This window comes from Globicephala melas, chromosome 7 (genome assembly GCF_963455315.2).
Source record: "Globicephala melas chromosome 7, mGloMel1.2, whole genome shotgun sequence".
Lineage (NCBI taxonomy): Eukaryota > Metazoa > Chordata > Mammalia > Artiodactyla > Delphinidae > Globicephala > Globicephala melas.
Window position 1 is genome coordinate 39,110,232 of NC_083320.1, and position 16,516 is coordinate 39,126,747.

Sequence of the window (16,516 nt, forward strand, 5' to 3'; positions counted from 1 at the left end):
ATAACGTATCAGGGAGGCGAAACTACTTCTAGCTCAATGTTTCTTTCATTTGCTCATTTCTTTGTTCATTATTCATTCACGTAACAAATATTTATTTTGCAACTAGCATGTGCCACTGAAAACAGAGCACGCACAGACAGACTTGATCTCTGCTGTCTTGGAGCTTATTGGTTTAAAGAGCAAGACAGAGATTACACGTGGGGTGAGGATTAGATGGGAGTACAGGATACACGGGGGCAGGCAGTACATATAACAACATGGGGTTGTTTCTCATCTCTTAGCTTTCGTCTGTGCTCTTCCATCCATTTGGTGAATTACTTTAAATTTCACCCTTTAAGATGAGGCTCAAACACCTTTTTCTGTGACATCTCTCTTAACCTCTCCGATGAACTGCCAGCACTGAAGCTTGTACAGGTTTCTATGGTTTTTACAGATTTCTATTGTGTACATAAATGTTTCTCAACTCCAGCTCTTTGAGGGTACCCAGTAATTGATTAATCTACTTTGAATACAATATGCTGCACAGCTGAACATACTATGCAGATTTTTTCCTATTAATCTGAAGTCTAACATAGGATAATGTAGATAATTCATAATTTAAAAACTGATATCAGTTAATGTCCTAAATGCAAAAGAAATATGAAAAGAATACTTGTTTCTCTTTGTTGCTAAGAACAACTGCTTTGAGCAAGATGATCTGCCTTACTCAAAGGCATTAGCAGCCATGTGTTTGGATTCCCAGTCTTGGCTTCCCACAAGGTTTGCAAATACTGTGATGGGCTGGCTTTTGGGAATGAGAAAGGAGGTTTTTACATAAACCAGCATACTGTTAACTTTGATGATAGAAATATGAAGAGAAGGCTGTCTCATAAATTTTCTCCTGTATTTTAACATGAAACATACTTTGATTTAATTAAAAGTAAAATAAATCAAAAGTTAGGGTCAATAAATTAAGGAGAGCATTCTGGGTAATTCATGTATATATGGATTTTGGGTTTTTTTGTTTTTGCTTTTTTCTGTTTTCAAGCTTAGAATACTTTTGCTTTTCCAGTAAGGCTTATAATGCAGTAAATACTCAATGCTGAGAACATATTTCTTTGAAATCTGGATGCTATAGAAATCTTTCCTAACAGGCTTAAGACTTTATTCTACTGGTGAGGAAATAAATTTTCACTTTTAGGGAAAAGAATCAAGTCTGTAATACTTAAGTTTTATAGTGTATATTTTAGCTTTGAGAAAAGACATTTATACATATTAATGTAGACATTCTTAATTCGTTGTGAAACTAAAACAATTTAGGGAGAATAAGGGATGAAATTGTATATCATTTTTTAGTAAAGAATAATTTAAATATTAGATTTTATGCAGAAATTGTTAATAAAAGTTGAGGCAATTAAACAAAACTTATATGTTATAATATTTCATAAACAGAATTTCAGTCCATAACACTCTAGCAAATTAATAGATTTTAAAAGTCTGATCATGTAAAAATAAAAATGAGAAATTGATATCTATTATCACTATTATTGTTTAACATTATTAGGAAAGTTCTTTTCAATGAGAGTGCTATAATATTTGTAAAGAGGAAACAATATTATCATACTTGTAGATAATATATTTCATCTAGAAAACCAAAAAGAATTAACTGAAAAGCTATCTAAAACAAAAACTTAGAATGACTTTAACAATGCATAGTGAAAAAAATGAGAAAATTTCACACACACAAAAAAGACTTGAGTAAGACATCATTTTTTCACTGATAGGAAAACTAAATGTTGCGAAGATGTCAACACTTTCAGAAATAAACGTTTTAGAAATAATACTAGTTATTACTTCTAAAGTTAGCCTAGAAGAAAGTACAGAGGCAATAAAAATTCAGAAGAAGAGTAAATTTGGAATTAACTGTTCTGGAATAAACTCTAATATTGATACATGTAAGCCTTTAATGCATTAGAAGGTAAGCGTTATAAAACAATGGAAAATGATAGTTCATTCAGCAAATGGTGCTGCAAAAATTGGTTTTGTGAAAAAACATATCAAGTCATAGTCTCATCTTACATCAAAATGTGCTCCAGATGAATTAAAGAGTTAAATATGAAAGAAAAAAAGAGGAGACATAAATGCTAAAAGAAAACATAGGGGAATAAGTTGTCTTTGATGGGAAAGAACTTTCTAAGAAAATACACAATGGAAAAAGATACAAAAGGAAAAGGATAATAGATTTGACTCTACAAATTTATAATTTAATCCAAGAAACATTATATAAAAGAAACTTAAGAGAGAATATCAACAATATTAAAAAAATACAAATAAAGTTTAAAAAACTAGCACATTGTGACAGTTGGTGCCCAGTGTTCCCTAATAACTGTTCTCATCTCCTTACTATTAGCACCCCCTGTGTTTACCTGGGCACATTGAATTCAGAGTAAAGGAATACATTTCCTAACTTCTGTCATCATGTGACTGTGGTCTGGCCATCAAGATGTAAGTGGAAGTGCCATTTGTGATCCCCAGAAAGTATCCCTAAAGGATACTTCTTCCTTTTCTGTTTCTTCTTTTTTTTTCTGATGGCTGCAATGTGCATGTTCTCTGAAAGGCTCTTTTGGCCAAAGAGGTAAAGCTGTATGCCAAAAATGGTGAAGCAGCAAGATGGCAGGAACTTGGGTCTCTGACAGTTTAGACACACTGTCCTTCCAGTCTTGGACAGATTACCTCAGGCTCCTCTTTACGTGAGATATAAATTCCTTCTTGTTCGTGTCACTGTTATTTGGGGTTTTTTAATCACTTGCCGCTGAACCTAATGGTGAAAACATGCCCCACGATAGGAAAATGGGCAAATATTTTAGCATACAGTTTCTAGAAGAAAAAGTATAATTAGCCAAAGAGCACCTAAAACATCAAGCCCAAAATACAGATTTTAACAATATTTTTTACCTATCAAATTGTAAAAGTCATGAATATAACATTTAATGCTGGCAGTATCACACAGTGGTTAAGAGAGCTGTGTAAGGAGCCAGATTGCTTAGTTCGAGTTCCTGCTTTGTCATTCACGAGATGATTTAACTGAAAATTTTACTACAGTCGCCTTGCTTCAGTTTCCTCATCTGTAAAACTGGGGTAATAATATTTGATAGATTTTTTAAATTAATTAATTTATTCTTTTATTTTTGGCTGTGTTGGGTCTTCGTTGCTACGTGCGGACTTTCACTAATTGCGGAGAGCAGGGGCTACTCTTCATTGCTGTGCACAGGCTTCTCACTACAGAGGCTTCTCCCGTTGCAGAGCACGGGCTCTAGGTGCGCGGGCTTCAGTAGTTATGGCATGTGGGCTCAGTAGCTGTGGCACACAGGCTCTAGAGCGCAGGCTCAGTAGTTGTGGCGCACGGGCTTAGTTGCTTCGCTACGTGTGGGATCTTCTCAGACCAGGGCTCAATCCCATGTCCCCTGCATTGGCAGGTGGATTCTTAAATCCACTGCACCACCAGGGAAGTCCCCTGATGCTTTTTAAAGTTGTGAGGATAATGACAAAATAAAATGCCAACATGATGCCTAGTGTTCGTAAGTACAGTGATATTATATAAAAACAGGTTTAAAAACAGCAGAGTGAGTGCTTATTGCAACTCTGAAACCTCTACAGCCTTTCAGGAAAGTAATTTGGCAATATAAAAAAACCTTTAAAATGTTTGTAACTGTTGACCATTAATTGCACTTCTAGGACTCCAGCCTGGTTAAGTGATCAGAGATGAACACAGGGGTTTATTCAAAAAGATGTTCACTGCAGTATTAACAGTTGGAAAAATGGGAACAATCTAAATAATAGATTAATGTATTTAATATACTATGATGCACTCATATTATTTACCCATGAAAAATAATCATTTTATTCAAGCAGAAAATTATAATGAATTTAAAAATCATCTGACATACCTGTTTTTGTTAAAGTCTCAGCAGTGAAGGAAATTGACAAGACAATTTTAGGACTTTATTTAGCCAGGAGTAACCTGTGGGAAGAAGTGCTGCAACAGAGATCCAAATACCTGTCATCCCAATGCCCTGAGCTGCTGATTTCCCATCCAGAGGGCACATCCCGTCCCTTGAGGGACTCCTACAAAATGCCATGATTCGAGTTTGGCTATGGTAGCACCCCAAACACCAAAATGTAAGACTTCAATTTGGCAAATGTATCAAGTACCTTAGCAATGTCACTGGTCTTTGATCTGGGATTCCCTTTCTAGAATGCTATCATAAGAAAATACTGTATAACACAAAGATTTTGTAGACGGTGCTACCTATAATCTTGAGAACAGGAAACAATCCAAATATCTAATAATGGAGTATTGGTTAAAAATGAGAGAACATTAATATTATAGACTATTATGCAGTAATTAAAAGCATGTTTATTGTTTTTTTTTTTTAGTAACATGGGAAAATATTTATGCTATAATGTCAAACAAAATAATTAGGATATGAAATTAGATATATTGTTTAGTCTCAACTGTGTATAGAAAAAGATAAATAAAAAATACTGGGCTTCCCTGGTGGCGCAGTGGTTGAGAGTCCGCCAGCTGATGCAGGGGACACGGGATCGTGCCCCGGTCCGGGAAGATCCCACATGCCGCGGAGCGGCTGGGCCCGTGAGCCATGGCCGCTGAGCCTGCGCGTCCGGAGCCTGTGCTCCGCAACGGGAGAGGCCACAACAGTGAGAGGCCCGTGTACCGCAAAAAAATAATAAAAAATACTGAAAAGAAAGATATTTAAATTCATATGTAGCTTTATGTCATTTTTCTATCAAGTTATATATACTATGAATAAATTATGTAAAATATTTTGGGGAGGGAAAGATTAAGAAAATATGACTAGAGGTTGTTTTTCACTTTCATCTGTTGAAAGTGAGGCATATCAAAAATTTTGAGAGTTTGAGCAAAAATCCATTTAAACCAGGCGGTGCCAAACCAAAAGTGATAAGGAGCGTCCCTCCGACAGGAGCTGGGGAAAGATGTATACTGTACAGAAAAAGTAAGGAAGCAAAGAAAGGAAACTATTTGACTACAGTTTAAAGCCTGTTTGGCTGCTTGTGATTGGTTGTCCTTCGAGTTTTGATTTCATAACCTTGAGGCATTTACAGGCTTAAATTTTGGTTTATTTATGTAAGCTACCACACCTTACAGCTGTCTCAGTCTAATGGCCTCCTTGTTTAATTAATTTAACATTTCTTTATTTTTTTCTCTATATTTTCCACGTGTTCTACAATAAGTGTGAGTTACTTTTGTAATTAAAAAATATAATAACCGTTAAAGTAACTACAACTAGAAATGCTTTTTCTCTGGTGTCTTATACCTCACTGCCATCATACTTAGGCATATAGTGAATCCCAGATCCAGGGGGAGTCCTGAGTAGCACTCTGACTAAGACTATGGAAGCAGGCAGGATGACCAGATAGCCCCACCAGTGAAGCCCTTTCCACATACATCCATTTATTTTTATGGCATCATTTCTTTTTAAAATTATTCCTTTTGGCAATTACCCATTTTATTTTATTTATTTATTTTTAAAATTTATTTTATTGAAGTATGGTTGATTTACAAGGTGGTGTTAATTTCTACTATACAGCCAGGTGATTCAGATATATATCTACACACACATTCTTTTTCACATTCTTTTCCATTATGGTTTATCACAGGATATTGAATATAATAGTTCCCTGTGCTATGCAGTAGGACCTTGTGGTTTATCCATTCTATATATACCAGTTTGCATCTGCTAATCCCAAACCCCCAATCCATCCCTCCCCCACCCACGTCCCCACTGGCAACCACAAGTCTGTTCTCTATGTCTGTGAGTCTGTTTCTGTTTCATAGATAAGTTCATTTGTGTCGTATTTTAAATTCCACATATAAGTGATATCATACGGTATTTGTCTTTCTGACTTACTTCACTTAGCATGATAATCTCTAGGTCCACCCATGTTGCTGCAAGTGGCATTTCACTTTTTATGGCTGAGTAGTATTTCATTGTGTATATGTACCACACCTTTATCCATTCATCTGTTGATGGACAATTTAGGTTGTTTCCATGTCTTGGCTATTGTAAATAGTGCTGCAATGAACAATGGGGTGCATGTGTCTTTCCAAATTAAGAGTTTTCTCTGGATATATGCCCAGGAGTGGGATTGCAGGATCATATGGCAACTCTATTTTTAGTTTTTTGAGGAACCTCCATACTGTTCTCCATAGTGGCTGCAGCACCAGTTTACAAGGAGGGTTCCCTTTTCTCCACACTCTCTCCGGCATTTGTCATTTGTGGAATTTTTCATGATGGTATGGCATCATTTCTTTATACTCAGAAGACAAAAATAGTTTTATGCGTAACTAGAAACAGCAGCAATTTAGAAGGCTGAAAGAATTTGGAGGGTTGAAGGTTTACAGTCAGTATTTAAAATAACATGAAATATTTTTCTGACTTTATTCCAGTGTTGCTAGAAAATGTTGGAGAAGAACTAGATCCGATCCTGGAGCCTCTTCTACTAAAACAGACCTTTAAGCAGGGTGGGAGTACCTGTATCCGACTTGGGGACTCTACCATTGAGTATTCACCAGACTTCCGCTTCTATATTACTACCAAGCTAAGAAATCCTCATTATCTTCCTGAAACTTCAGTAAAGGCCAGTATCTAAAACAAATGTTTCTTTACCAGATTTTACAATTAATGGCTGAATTTTCCTCCTGAGCCATAAGAAAAACAGGTCTTCCTAAGTAAAATGGATTTTGTCCTTGTTTGGCATTTCCTGAAATTGCTATAATAATTTCCAAATGTTGCTTTTGTATGTGCATGCAAGTAATAAAGGAGCCTTCAGTATGCAGTGAAAAAAGACCATGAGAATCTAATTTCTGCAAGTGATATTATTCTTAGATTTGCATTGTTAAAAATAGATGACATATATGCACATTTTTCCTTTGTAATAAATGATAATATGCTAATTCTTAGAATGGGAATTCAGGAACAGAACTCCATTCTTCTTTCTCAGAATAAGGTTGCTGCTATCTGATTTTATATAGTTACTTAAAGGAACTGTTTTAGATCACTCGTTCTTTTAAAATACTAAAAATTCCTTTAAAAAGTAAAGTTAGGGCTTCCCTGGTGGCACAGTGGTTGCGAGTCCGCCTGCCGATGCAGGGGACACAGGTTCGTGCCCCGGTCCGGGAATATCCCACGTGCCGCGGAGCGGCTGGGCCCGTGAGCCATGGCCGCTGAGCCTGTGTGTCCGGAGTCTGTACTCCGCAACGGGGGAGGCCACAGCAGTGAGAGGCCCGCGTACCGCAAAAAAAATAAATAAATAAAAAGTAAAGTTAGTTCATAAAATGACTTGAGACGTTGACTTGTAACCAAGCTTCTGGAGGTTAGTCCATTTTTTATTCCCAATTCTTAGCCCTGGTTGGCACTTGATAAATGTTTGATAAATGTTTGATAAATGTTTTTAGAATGAGTGAATGAGGAAGGGAAGTATAGTTTTCATTTATAGAAGCTAGGAGGAGGGAACATTAAGAAATATTCAGATTTTGAAAGAAACATATAGAGGTAAGATTTATCCAGAGGGTCCAAATACTGTCCTTTATTAGAAATATTTAAATTAACATGGGCATCTCTCTGTAGAGACAGAGGAGGCACTAAGATGACATAATTCCTACCCTCCAAGGTGAATACTCATGGTCCCTGCTCTCGAGAGGCTTACACTGTAAATAAGCTGTATGTCAAGTGACAGTATTTATGACTAGGAAGACATAGAGGAACTCAGAAGACATAGGGGACACACTTTAGACTGGACCTTTAGGGAAGTCAGGAAGACTGGAGGAAGGTGGGGTGACCCTTGAGCTTAGTTTGAAAGACACGGTGTTAAAATATGAACATTCTTAGTGAGTGTTTTCAGTTAATTAAAATAAACGTGTTTTCTAAACACCTAAAAATTGGGTCATGTGTTCACCTATTAGGAGAGGCAGTATCTGCTAGTAGTTAAGAGCATGGATTCTAGAGCCAGACTCCCTTGGTTCAAATCCCAGCTCTGTCACTTGCCAGTTGTGTGACTTTGGCCATGTTATTTAACCTCTCTGTGCCTCAGTTCCCTAGTCTATAAAATGGGAATAATAAATGTCTATCTCATAGAGTGATGTGAAGACTAAATAATCTATGTAAAATGCTTACAGTAAGGCCCAGCAATAGTGTTATGAGAGTTAACTATTAGTACTATTATTTAACTTTTCAATATATGTGAAAAGAATGACATATAAAAGAAAATAAATCCCAAAGCTGCATTACCAAAAAAATTTTTAATAAATCGCATGGAAAACCTTTTTTACTTTTCATTAAAATTTATGAAAATATCACAAATGACATAAATACTAATTTATGTACACTAATAACTAGTTATAGTAGAAGTCATAAATCAACCACCGTGGAGAGGAAACTATTTTATGATTCAGTATTGAAATCCTTTAGATCCCTAGAATGTCTTATTGCTTCATTATTTTTAATTGCTGGGATTGATTAAACAGGGATTAGAAAACATAGTGAGGCGGTTACTTGCCTTCATTTACAAATTAAAATATTTCCTCTTGATCTTATTTTTAGGATCTTTTATGTACCTTTTGCTTTCAAAAGTACCCAAGGGATGGTATTGTGCTGCTATAGTTCTTTTGAATCTAAATGAAAATAAAATTATGAAATCATATTTGTATGATTTTAAATGTTTATTTGTGAGCAAATGGCTAGATTTGCAAAATCTTGATCTCAGAACATCTAACATTAATGGAATATGAATGAATACCTCTTTGTGCCTGAGGTAAAGGTTGTAAAACATACATTTCCCTAAGCACTGTGACAATGGTTTGGAGAGTAAAGCGAGTGTAACCTGTGCACTTGGTTTCTCATGCCAACAGGAAAAATGTCTTGAAAACATTAATGATAATTTTCCCATGAATAAAGACCAGAGCAGTAGAGAATTGCATAACAACACTGAGTCATTTTTAATTGCTCAGTTTCAAGAATTGTTGCTTATTATTCCATATAAATTTATGATTATGCCTATGTAATCACATTTAGTGGCATCCAAGGCCTGCCATGGGGCAAGCCAGGGGGAACGGTTTAACCCGAGGACACCACCATGGAGAAGGTGCCTGGGTTTGGGCAGAGGAGGGTGTTGCCTTCACAAGGGTACAGCAAGGAGCTGTTTCATACTTCCTGACCACAGGTAGGAAATTTCTCACACAAACAAAGTTACTCCATTCACGAAGAGGAAATATTCTCTTACCAGGGAAGATGGGGAGACCCAAGTTCTCCCATTCGTCAGTCAGGGCTGAAGCACGTGCAGATGTTTCATAGTGTGTGTCTGAGATTTCACAATCAGTTCAGCTTAGCTACAATGAAAGGCACGTGAAAGGGAGGAATGGGGGAGGAATGGGAAGTGATGCTCAAGACATAGGTGCAGACCTTAATTCAAGACGTGAGGGCAGGCAGACTGCAAAATAGAGGCTTAAAAAAGCAGATGGGCGGGGGAGGTCAGCTTAAGCCAAGGTCGGGTGTTTATCGGTTCATTGGTGACCAGAGCCAGAAAGTTTCTGCAGTTTATTGCTGTGTGTATTGATAGGTATGTGGAGGCAGGAGTGAGAGCAGATTGTAGAGGGCTGAGGAATGAAATGAGGCAGAGACAGAAAGCATATACAAGTGACATTTTCAGTTATATAGTTATGAAGGCACAAAGGGAGATGGTTCAGTAGCTGAAAGGGATTGTGTGGATGATTTGTTTTTTGCTTTTTAAAAAGAGAGACCTAAGCATGATTACTTTCCCACTTATGGGAAAGACTCAGGAGGGGGAGTTTTTTTTTTTTTTTTTTTTTTTTTTGCAGTATGCGGGCCTCTCACTGTTGCGGCCGGCCTCTCCCGTTGCGGAGCACAGGCTCCAGACGCGCAGGCTCAGCGGCCATGGCTCACGGGCCCAGCCGCTCCACGGCATGTGGGATCTTCCCGGGCCGGGGCACAAACCCGTGTCCCCTGCATCGGCAGGCGGACTCTCAGAGGGGTAGTATTTTAAGTTGTGGGCAACAGAGTGAGACCTGCCTGTAAGAGCCGTTAGGTACCGGGATGAAGCAGGGTTAGCAGACTGCATCTTGATGGACACTGTTGAACTGTATATTCCTTAGTTCATAGTAGTGGCTGAGTATCATATTTTAATATGATGATATAATGCAACATAATATATGCTATGTTGTAATATGATTATATTATTGTATATATCATTATAATACGTAATATGATTGTCATATTGTGAATACCGTATATACTTATGACAAGTAATTGTTCTTTTTTCTCTCATCTCTTTGTAATATCTCCTTTGCTTTTTGACACCACTGGGATCCTTAAAACATAAATCAGCTAGTCCAGCCAATATGAAGGATGGCCTCCAGCCTGATTCTAATTGATTTGGGGATTAAAAGGTAGTCAGAAATTGGACCAATTTGAAATAAGAATAAATTGATCACCAAACAAAACCCTCTGAAGTATTACATTTATGACCATGAGAAACTTCAGTGGGTTTTTAATCCAACAATCCAGTTTGCCTATACCCTTAATCACCATCTCTACAAATTCCACTTTTCACAGATACTACCATAGTAAATAGAGTCAGTTTTAAGATCAGAATTTGAAGTGTATAAGCAGAGGCTTTCTCTGTTGAGGCTTTCTCAACAGAAATAATGATGCAATTGTTGTGTACTCTTTCATTTACAGGTGACACTATTAAACTTCATGATCACTTCAGAGGGAATGCAGGATCAGCTTTTGGGAATTGTGGTGGCACGAGAAAGGCCAGACCTTGAAGAAGAAAAGCAAGCCTTGATATTACAAGGAGCTGAAAACAAAAGGTTTTAAATGTTATAAAACACAGAATTATTCTTACTTGTTTCAAGATCACTTAGAATCAATTAAAGTACATTTTAAAGATCTATTTTGTTAGGTTTAATAGGTGCATTGAATGGAAAGACTTAAGGGGAAAATATATGGTATTACAGAGTCTCTATGTTAATTTGGAAAATTGCATTGCAGAGTATATTTTTACATACAAGTTCTTAGGCATTGGAAGAATTCAGAGGCCTGCCACAAGTCAAAGCAATATATTTTCAACTATTCAATGAAGTTTTAGCGCAAAAGTTTCAGTATTCATTATGTAACTGAGGTTACCTGTTTTCACTGGAGCAGTCTGAATGAACATGTTGCATTCCATTTTCTGCTTGTAGTATCTATATCATAGGTAAAAAGGGTAATGCTCTAGAAGTCATGAAAAATTTCAGAAAATAAATGGAGTGATACTTTCCGTTCATTGGGGGCTGAGATTCTTAATGGCAGAGTAGATGGGCTTACCATCTCTCTCTCTAGTTACCACATAAATGATCATTAGAAAGAGAAGTGGAGCAGAAAGGCCTGTCTTTTTGACATTTTGCAAGATAAGAAATTAATTATACAGCATCACCGTTATGGATATTTGTCACAATGTGATGCATTTCTTAAGGTTACAAGCTCTTTGTTTCTTATGAAAGAACATATACATGAAGTGATTTTTAATGATTTCTTCTTCTGAGAAAATTGTTTTATTCCAGGCAGTTAAAAGAAATAGAAGACAAGATTTTAGAAGTTCTTTCATCTTCGGAAGGCAATATATTAGAAGATGAAACTGCCATTAAGATATTATCTTCCTCCAAGGCTTTGGCTAATGAGATTTCTCAAAAGCAGGAAGTAGCGGAAGAGACGGAGAAAAAGATTGATGCCACCCGCATGGGCTATCGACCTATTGCCATTCATTCCTCCATCCTGTTTTTCTCTATTGCTGATTTAGCTAACATCGATCCCATGTACCAATACTCACTGACCTGGTTTATTAACCTTTTCATCCTGTCTATTGAAAATTCAGAGAAATCAGAAATTTTGTCAAAAAGGTACGTAAAAACAATACTAATTAATACTAATAGTAGCTAATGCATGAGAAATAAATAGTAATCGGTGGCCTTCATTGTTGTTTAAGAGTGGTGTGCACCTTACAGCCACATAGCTAGAGTGAACTTGATTAATAATTGTACCAGAAATAAATCTGAGGGTTATAAATTGAACAGATGTGACCAAATTCAGTCTGCCAGGACTTTGTTTAAATAGATAATGGGATTATAATGTAATTCTAAAAAGAGGAAACATTTACTTCTGTGTATCATTTGCAAAAGTTATTTATGATGGGAAGTGTGGAAGGAGGAGGTAGTCCCCCTAAAAGATATGACTCTTAACCTCTGTAAGCTTGCATTTGAAAAGTTACATATTCACATTTTGATATATACATGTATAAAATTTGTCAGATAACAGGGTTTTTGAAAAATAATCTTGTGATTTTGTTATTCTTATTTATATAAAATACCTTATTTTACTGTTGGGTATTGCAGTAAGTAATGGAACTAAGACCTACTTAATAGTAAGTCTCTGAGAGAATAAAATTTCATTTTATTTGTTGTCAGTGAGATAAATTTTAGTTGGTATTAAAACATGTTTTTAATAGAGTCTAACATTAAATTACTTCTCGAACAAATAATTGCAACCTTTGCCCTTTATAACTTTATCAATCAATACGAAGCAAGATACTTCAGTTTCCTAACTGTTCATACCCATAAAAGAAACTTGATTTACTGCTTATCACCCACAGTTAAGAATTATCTTTTAGAAATCCAAAATGCTCATCTCTTGAAATCTAAATTGAATTCCTTCATTTATCATGGTAGAATTTTGCTAAATTTTAAATGTTCTTAGACTGAGCAATTTTTGGTTAGTATCAGTCATTATTTTACAAGCCTGTATATGAGGCTAATGAAGCTGTTGGATTGACACTTGGCTTAAACAATTTTTCAAATGTCTGCCCATGAGAAAGAAAAGAAAGGGAAGAAGAGGGTATCTTTACAGAAGGAATGCATGATGGTAGAGTTTAAAGTTTCTTTTTATATTATGATATTTGAAAATATTTAGTTTATTTCTCTATTTCTTCCAGTATCTGACATTTTCAAGGTTAGCAAGGATTAATGAGTACAGAAAACAAAAATTTAAGTGACCTTTCTTAGAAAAGTTCCCAGCCCTTTGCATTATTGACTTCAACATGCATGTTTGGTTTTCACACTAGATCCTGAATTCCCTGAGGCGAGGATTTTTTTTTTTTTAATATTCCTAGAACCTAGAACTTATCACAGAGCTAATCACATGGAGCAACATAGTACGTGATGTTCTGCTTTTCACTGCAGTTCTTAATTTCTACCTTGGTTAAAACAAAATCACTGGGCTTCTCTGGTGGCGCAGTGGTTAAGAATCGCCTGCCAATGCAGGGGACACGTGTTCAAGCCCTGGTCCGGGAAGATCCCACATGCCATGGAGCAACTAAGCCCGTGCGCCACAACTACTGAGCTTGTGCTCTAGAGCCCGGGAGCCACAACTACTGAAGCCCGCTCGTCTAGAGCCTGTGCTCCACAACAAGAGAAACCACCGCGATGAGAAGCCCGCGCTCCACCACGAAGAGTAGCCCCCGCGCGCCGCAACTAGAGAAAGCCTGCATGCAGCAATGAAGACCCAGCACAGCCAAAAATAAATAAATTAAATAAGTAAATTTATTAAAACAAAACAAAACAAGGTCACCAGAATGCTGTCATTTTAATTAGTTTAAAATCAAGGTATGTCCTAGAGTCTAGGGAAGAAACTTTCTTTGCTTTGTCTCTTAAAGACATATTTTGTGTACAAGATTTAAAAATTAGGACAATTTTATGCTTTAAAAATAGTTATTGGTTCCTTTATTACCTCATTATATTAAATTAGGACTCAGCCACAAATATGACATCTGCTTCTTCATAACTATGATACAGCCCCTTACGATTTATAGGAAATAAAATTCTTTTCCCCAGATGTAAGATTTGACTGAAATCCAGAAAACAAAATGTGCCTTTTTATTTTTAGTTAAAATCCTTTAATGTAGAAACAATGAAAATCATATTTATGACTAAAGTGATCTTAAAAATATAATTCTGGGACCAAAGAGTAAATAGAAAAAAATGCATTTGAAAACTTTGATTGAAGTTATTAATATTTTTACAGAAACATGCAGAAGTCAGAAGTATTTGCTCGATAAATTTTCCTAAGTGAGCACAGCTGTGTACCTAGCAGCCAGGTCAAGGCATAGAACGTCATCAATAGCCCAGAAACCACTCTGTGTCCCCTTCTAATCACTATAACCCATCCCCCAAGGTAATCACTGTCCTGACTTTCAACACTAGAGATGAGTGTTGCCTGTTTTAGAACGTCACATAAAAGGAATCGCATGGCCTGTGCTCTTTTTTGTCTGGCATCTTGCACTTCACATTGTGAAATTTGTGTTGTTTTGCACAGTGCAAAGCAGTGGTTTATTCAGTTTCATTGTTAAGTCGCATTCCCTGTGCTCATTATTGTTGGGCAAGTGTAAAAGCAAATCTCCCAATCCAGAAGTTTTCTCCACAAAGTAGTAGAGAAAGAAAACAGTTTTTTATTGAATAATTATTAAACCAGAATGTGATCAGCATCGACCGGCAATCCACTACGAGACTGCAAAGACAGAAATCTTCTCCTGACTTTACCAACTGAGTTAGCAAACTGGCTTCATCCAGAGGAAAAGCAAATGTCTTATCTTTGTGACAAGAGGTAGTTTTGCAATGAGGAGGCAGGTGCCCATGAAGATGGCTCTCAGGTCTTTGAGAAGGACATTCCTGGGTGATAAAGTTGACCAAAAGCCTGCCTAGTTTTCACAAGAATTTATACACATTTCAAAGAGTCAAGAAAGTATGTATAATTTTAACTTTTCAAACGTAAATTCTCTAAGAAGAAGGAGGAGAGGGAAATCTCTTTTTAACATTTTCAGTGTAAAAAAAGTAAACCTCTTATTTTTATTTGTCCTTTCACTATACCACAAATTATTCATTCACTCTACTGTTGAGGACATTTGGGTGGCTTCCAGTTTAGGGCTATTATGAATTTTTGCTGTCTTGTACACTCTTGTACGTGGGTATTGTATGTACACATGTATGGTAGGTATATATACAGGAACACAATTGATGATCACAGGGTATGCATATTTTCCATTTTAATAAATATCGCCAGGCTTCCCTGGTGGCGCAATGGCTAAGAATCCACCTACCAATGCAGGGGACATGGGTTCAAGCCATGGTCCGGGAAGATCCCACACGCCACGTAGCAACTAAGCCCGTGCGCCACAACTATTGAGCCTGCGCTCTAGAGCCCGTGAGCCACAACTACTGAAGCCCACACACCTAGAGCCCATGCTCTGCAACAAGAGAAGCCAACGCAATGAGAAGCTTGTGCACCGCCACGAAGAGTAGCTCCCGCTCACCGCAACTAGAGAAAAGCCTGCGCACAGCAATGAAGACCCAATGCAGCCAAAAAAAAGAAAGAAAGAAAATAAATTAATTTCAAAAAATATGATTAATAAATATTGCCAAACAGAATTCCGAAGTGGCTACAGCAAGGGAGACTCTTTTAGGAGTCCTGCTTAATCTTCCTTTTTTTTTTTTTTTAAGTAAATAGTAAGAAGCTAGCTGTCATTCAGAAATTAAAGATAGAGTTCTCATAGAAATCGTTTTTTGTCAATCATTGATAAACATCAGGTAACCTGTTAAATATGTACAACTTTTACTTGTCAATCATACCTCAATATAGCTGGGGGAAAAAACAAAAAAAAATTAGGTAACCCGTGTTCTCTGGGCAACTATTGAATTATATCTATAACAAAGGCATAGAAAGCATGTGACTATACACCAGAGTACTAAATTGCTTGAGAATCTTAATATTGGTCTAAAATTATCTCTAATTTCCTTTTACTCAGAGATAAAAATATTTCATTTTTTTTGTCTTCTGATAATTACTATTCGTAATAATTATTATTTAATAATACCAAACATATGTTATAACTAAATTTATGTTATAACTACTATGGTATGTACTATGAAATAGCCATAATAATCGGGATCATCTTTTATAAAATTTTTAATGCATCAGAACTTATTATAGCAAAATAAATAACTAGCAAAAAAATAAGCACAGAAACAAAAATCTGACTAGAATATAGCTTTGTTACAGGAACCAAACTGAAATCAGTCTCTGTCTCTGTCTCTCTCTCTCAATAATACATGTAAGATCACACATGCCGGTGCATACAGAGTTTTTTCTTTTCCTTCTACTTCTGTCAAGATAATTTTCCTATGTTATTAAATACTCTTCTGAAATATAATTTTTAGTAGCTGTACAATATACCTTTTAATGAATGCACTATAATTTTCTTTATAATTTTCTTACTGTAAGACTTTCAAGTAGTGTCCAGCTTTTGTATTATGAATAACACTGCAATAAATATAAATGTCCACATTTGATTATTTCCTTTGGCTGAATCCCAAAATTAGGACACAGTTGTT

General features: G+C 36.3%; 1 protein-coding gene across 1 annotated transcript in view; it reads left to right on the forward strand.

Annotated features, from left to right (window-relative positions):
* DNAH7 (dynein axonemal heavy chain 7) overlaps positions 1–16,516 on the forward strand; it is a 246,720-nt gene that overhangs the window by 180,004 nt on the left and 50,200 nt on the right. Inside the window, exons 48-50 of the mRNA XM_030855979.3 lie at positions 6,470–6,660; positions 10,776–10,909; positions 11,642–11,977. Coding sequence (XP_030711839.2) covers positions 6,470–6,660; positions 10,776–10,909; positions 11,642–11,977 — 661 coding nt within the window. The remainder of the gene's footprint in view (positions 1–6,469; positions 6,661–10,775; positions 10,910–11,641; positions 11,978–16,516) is intronic.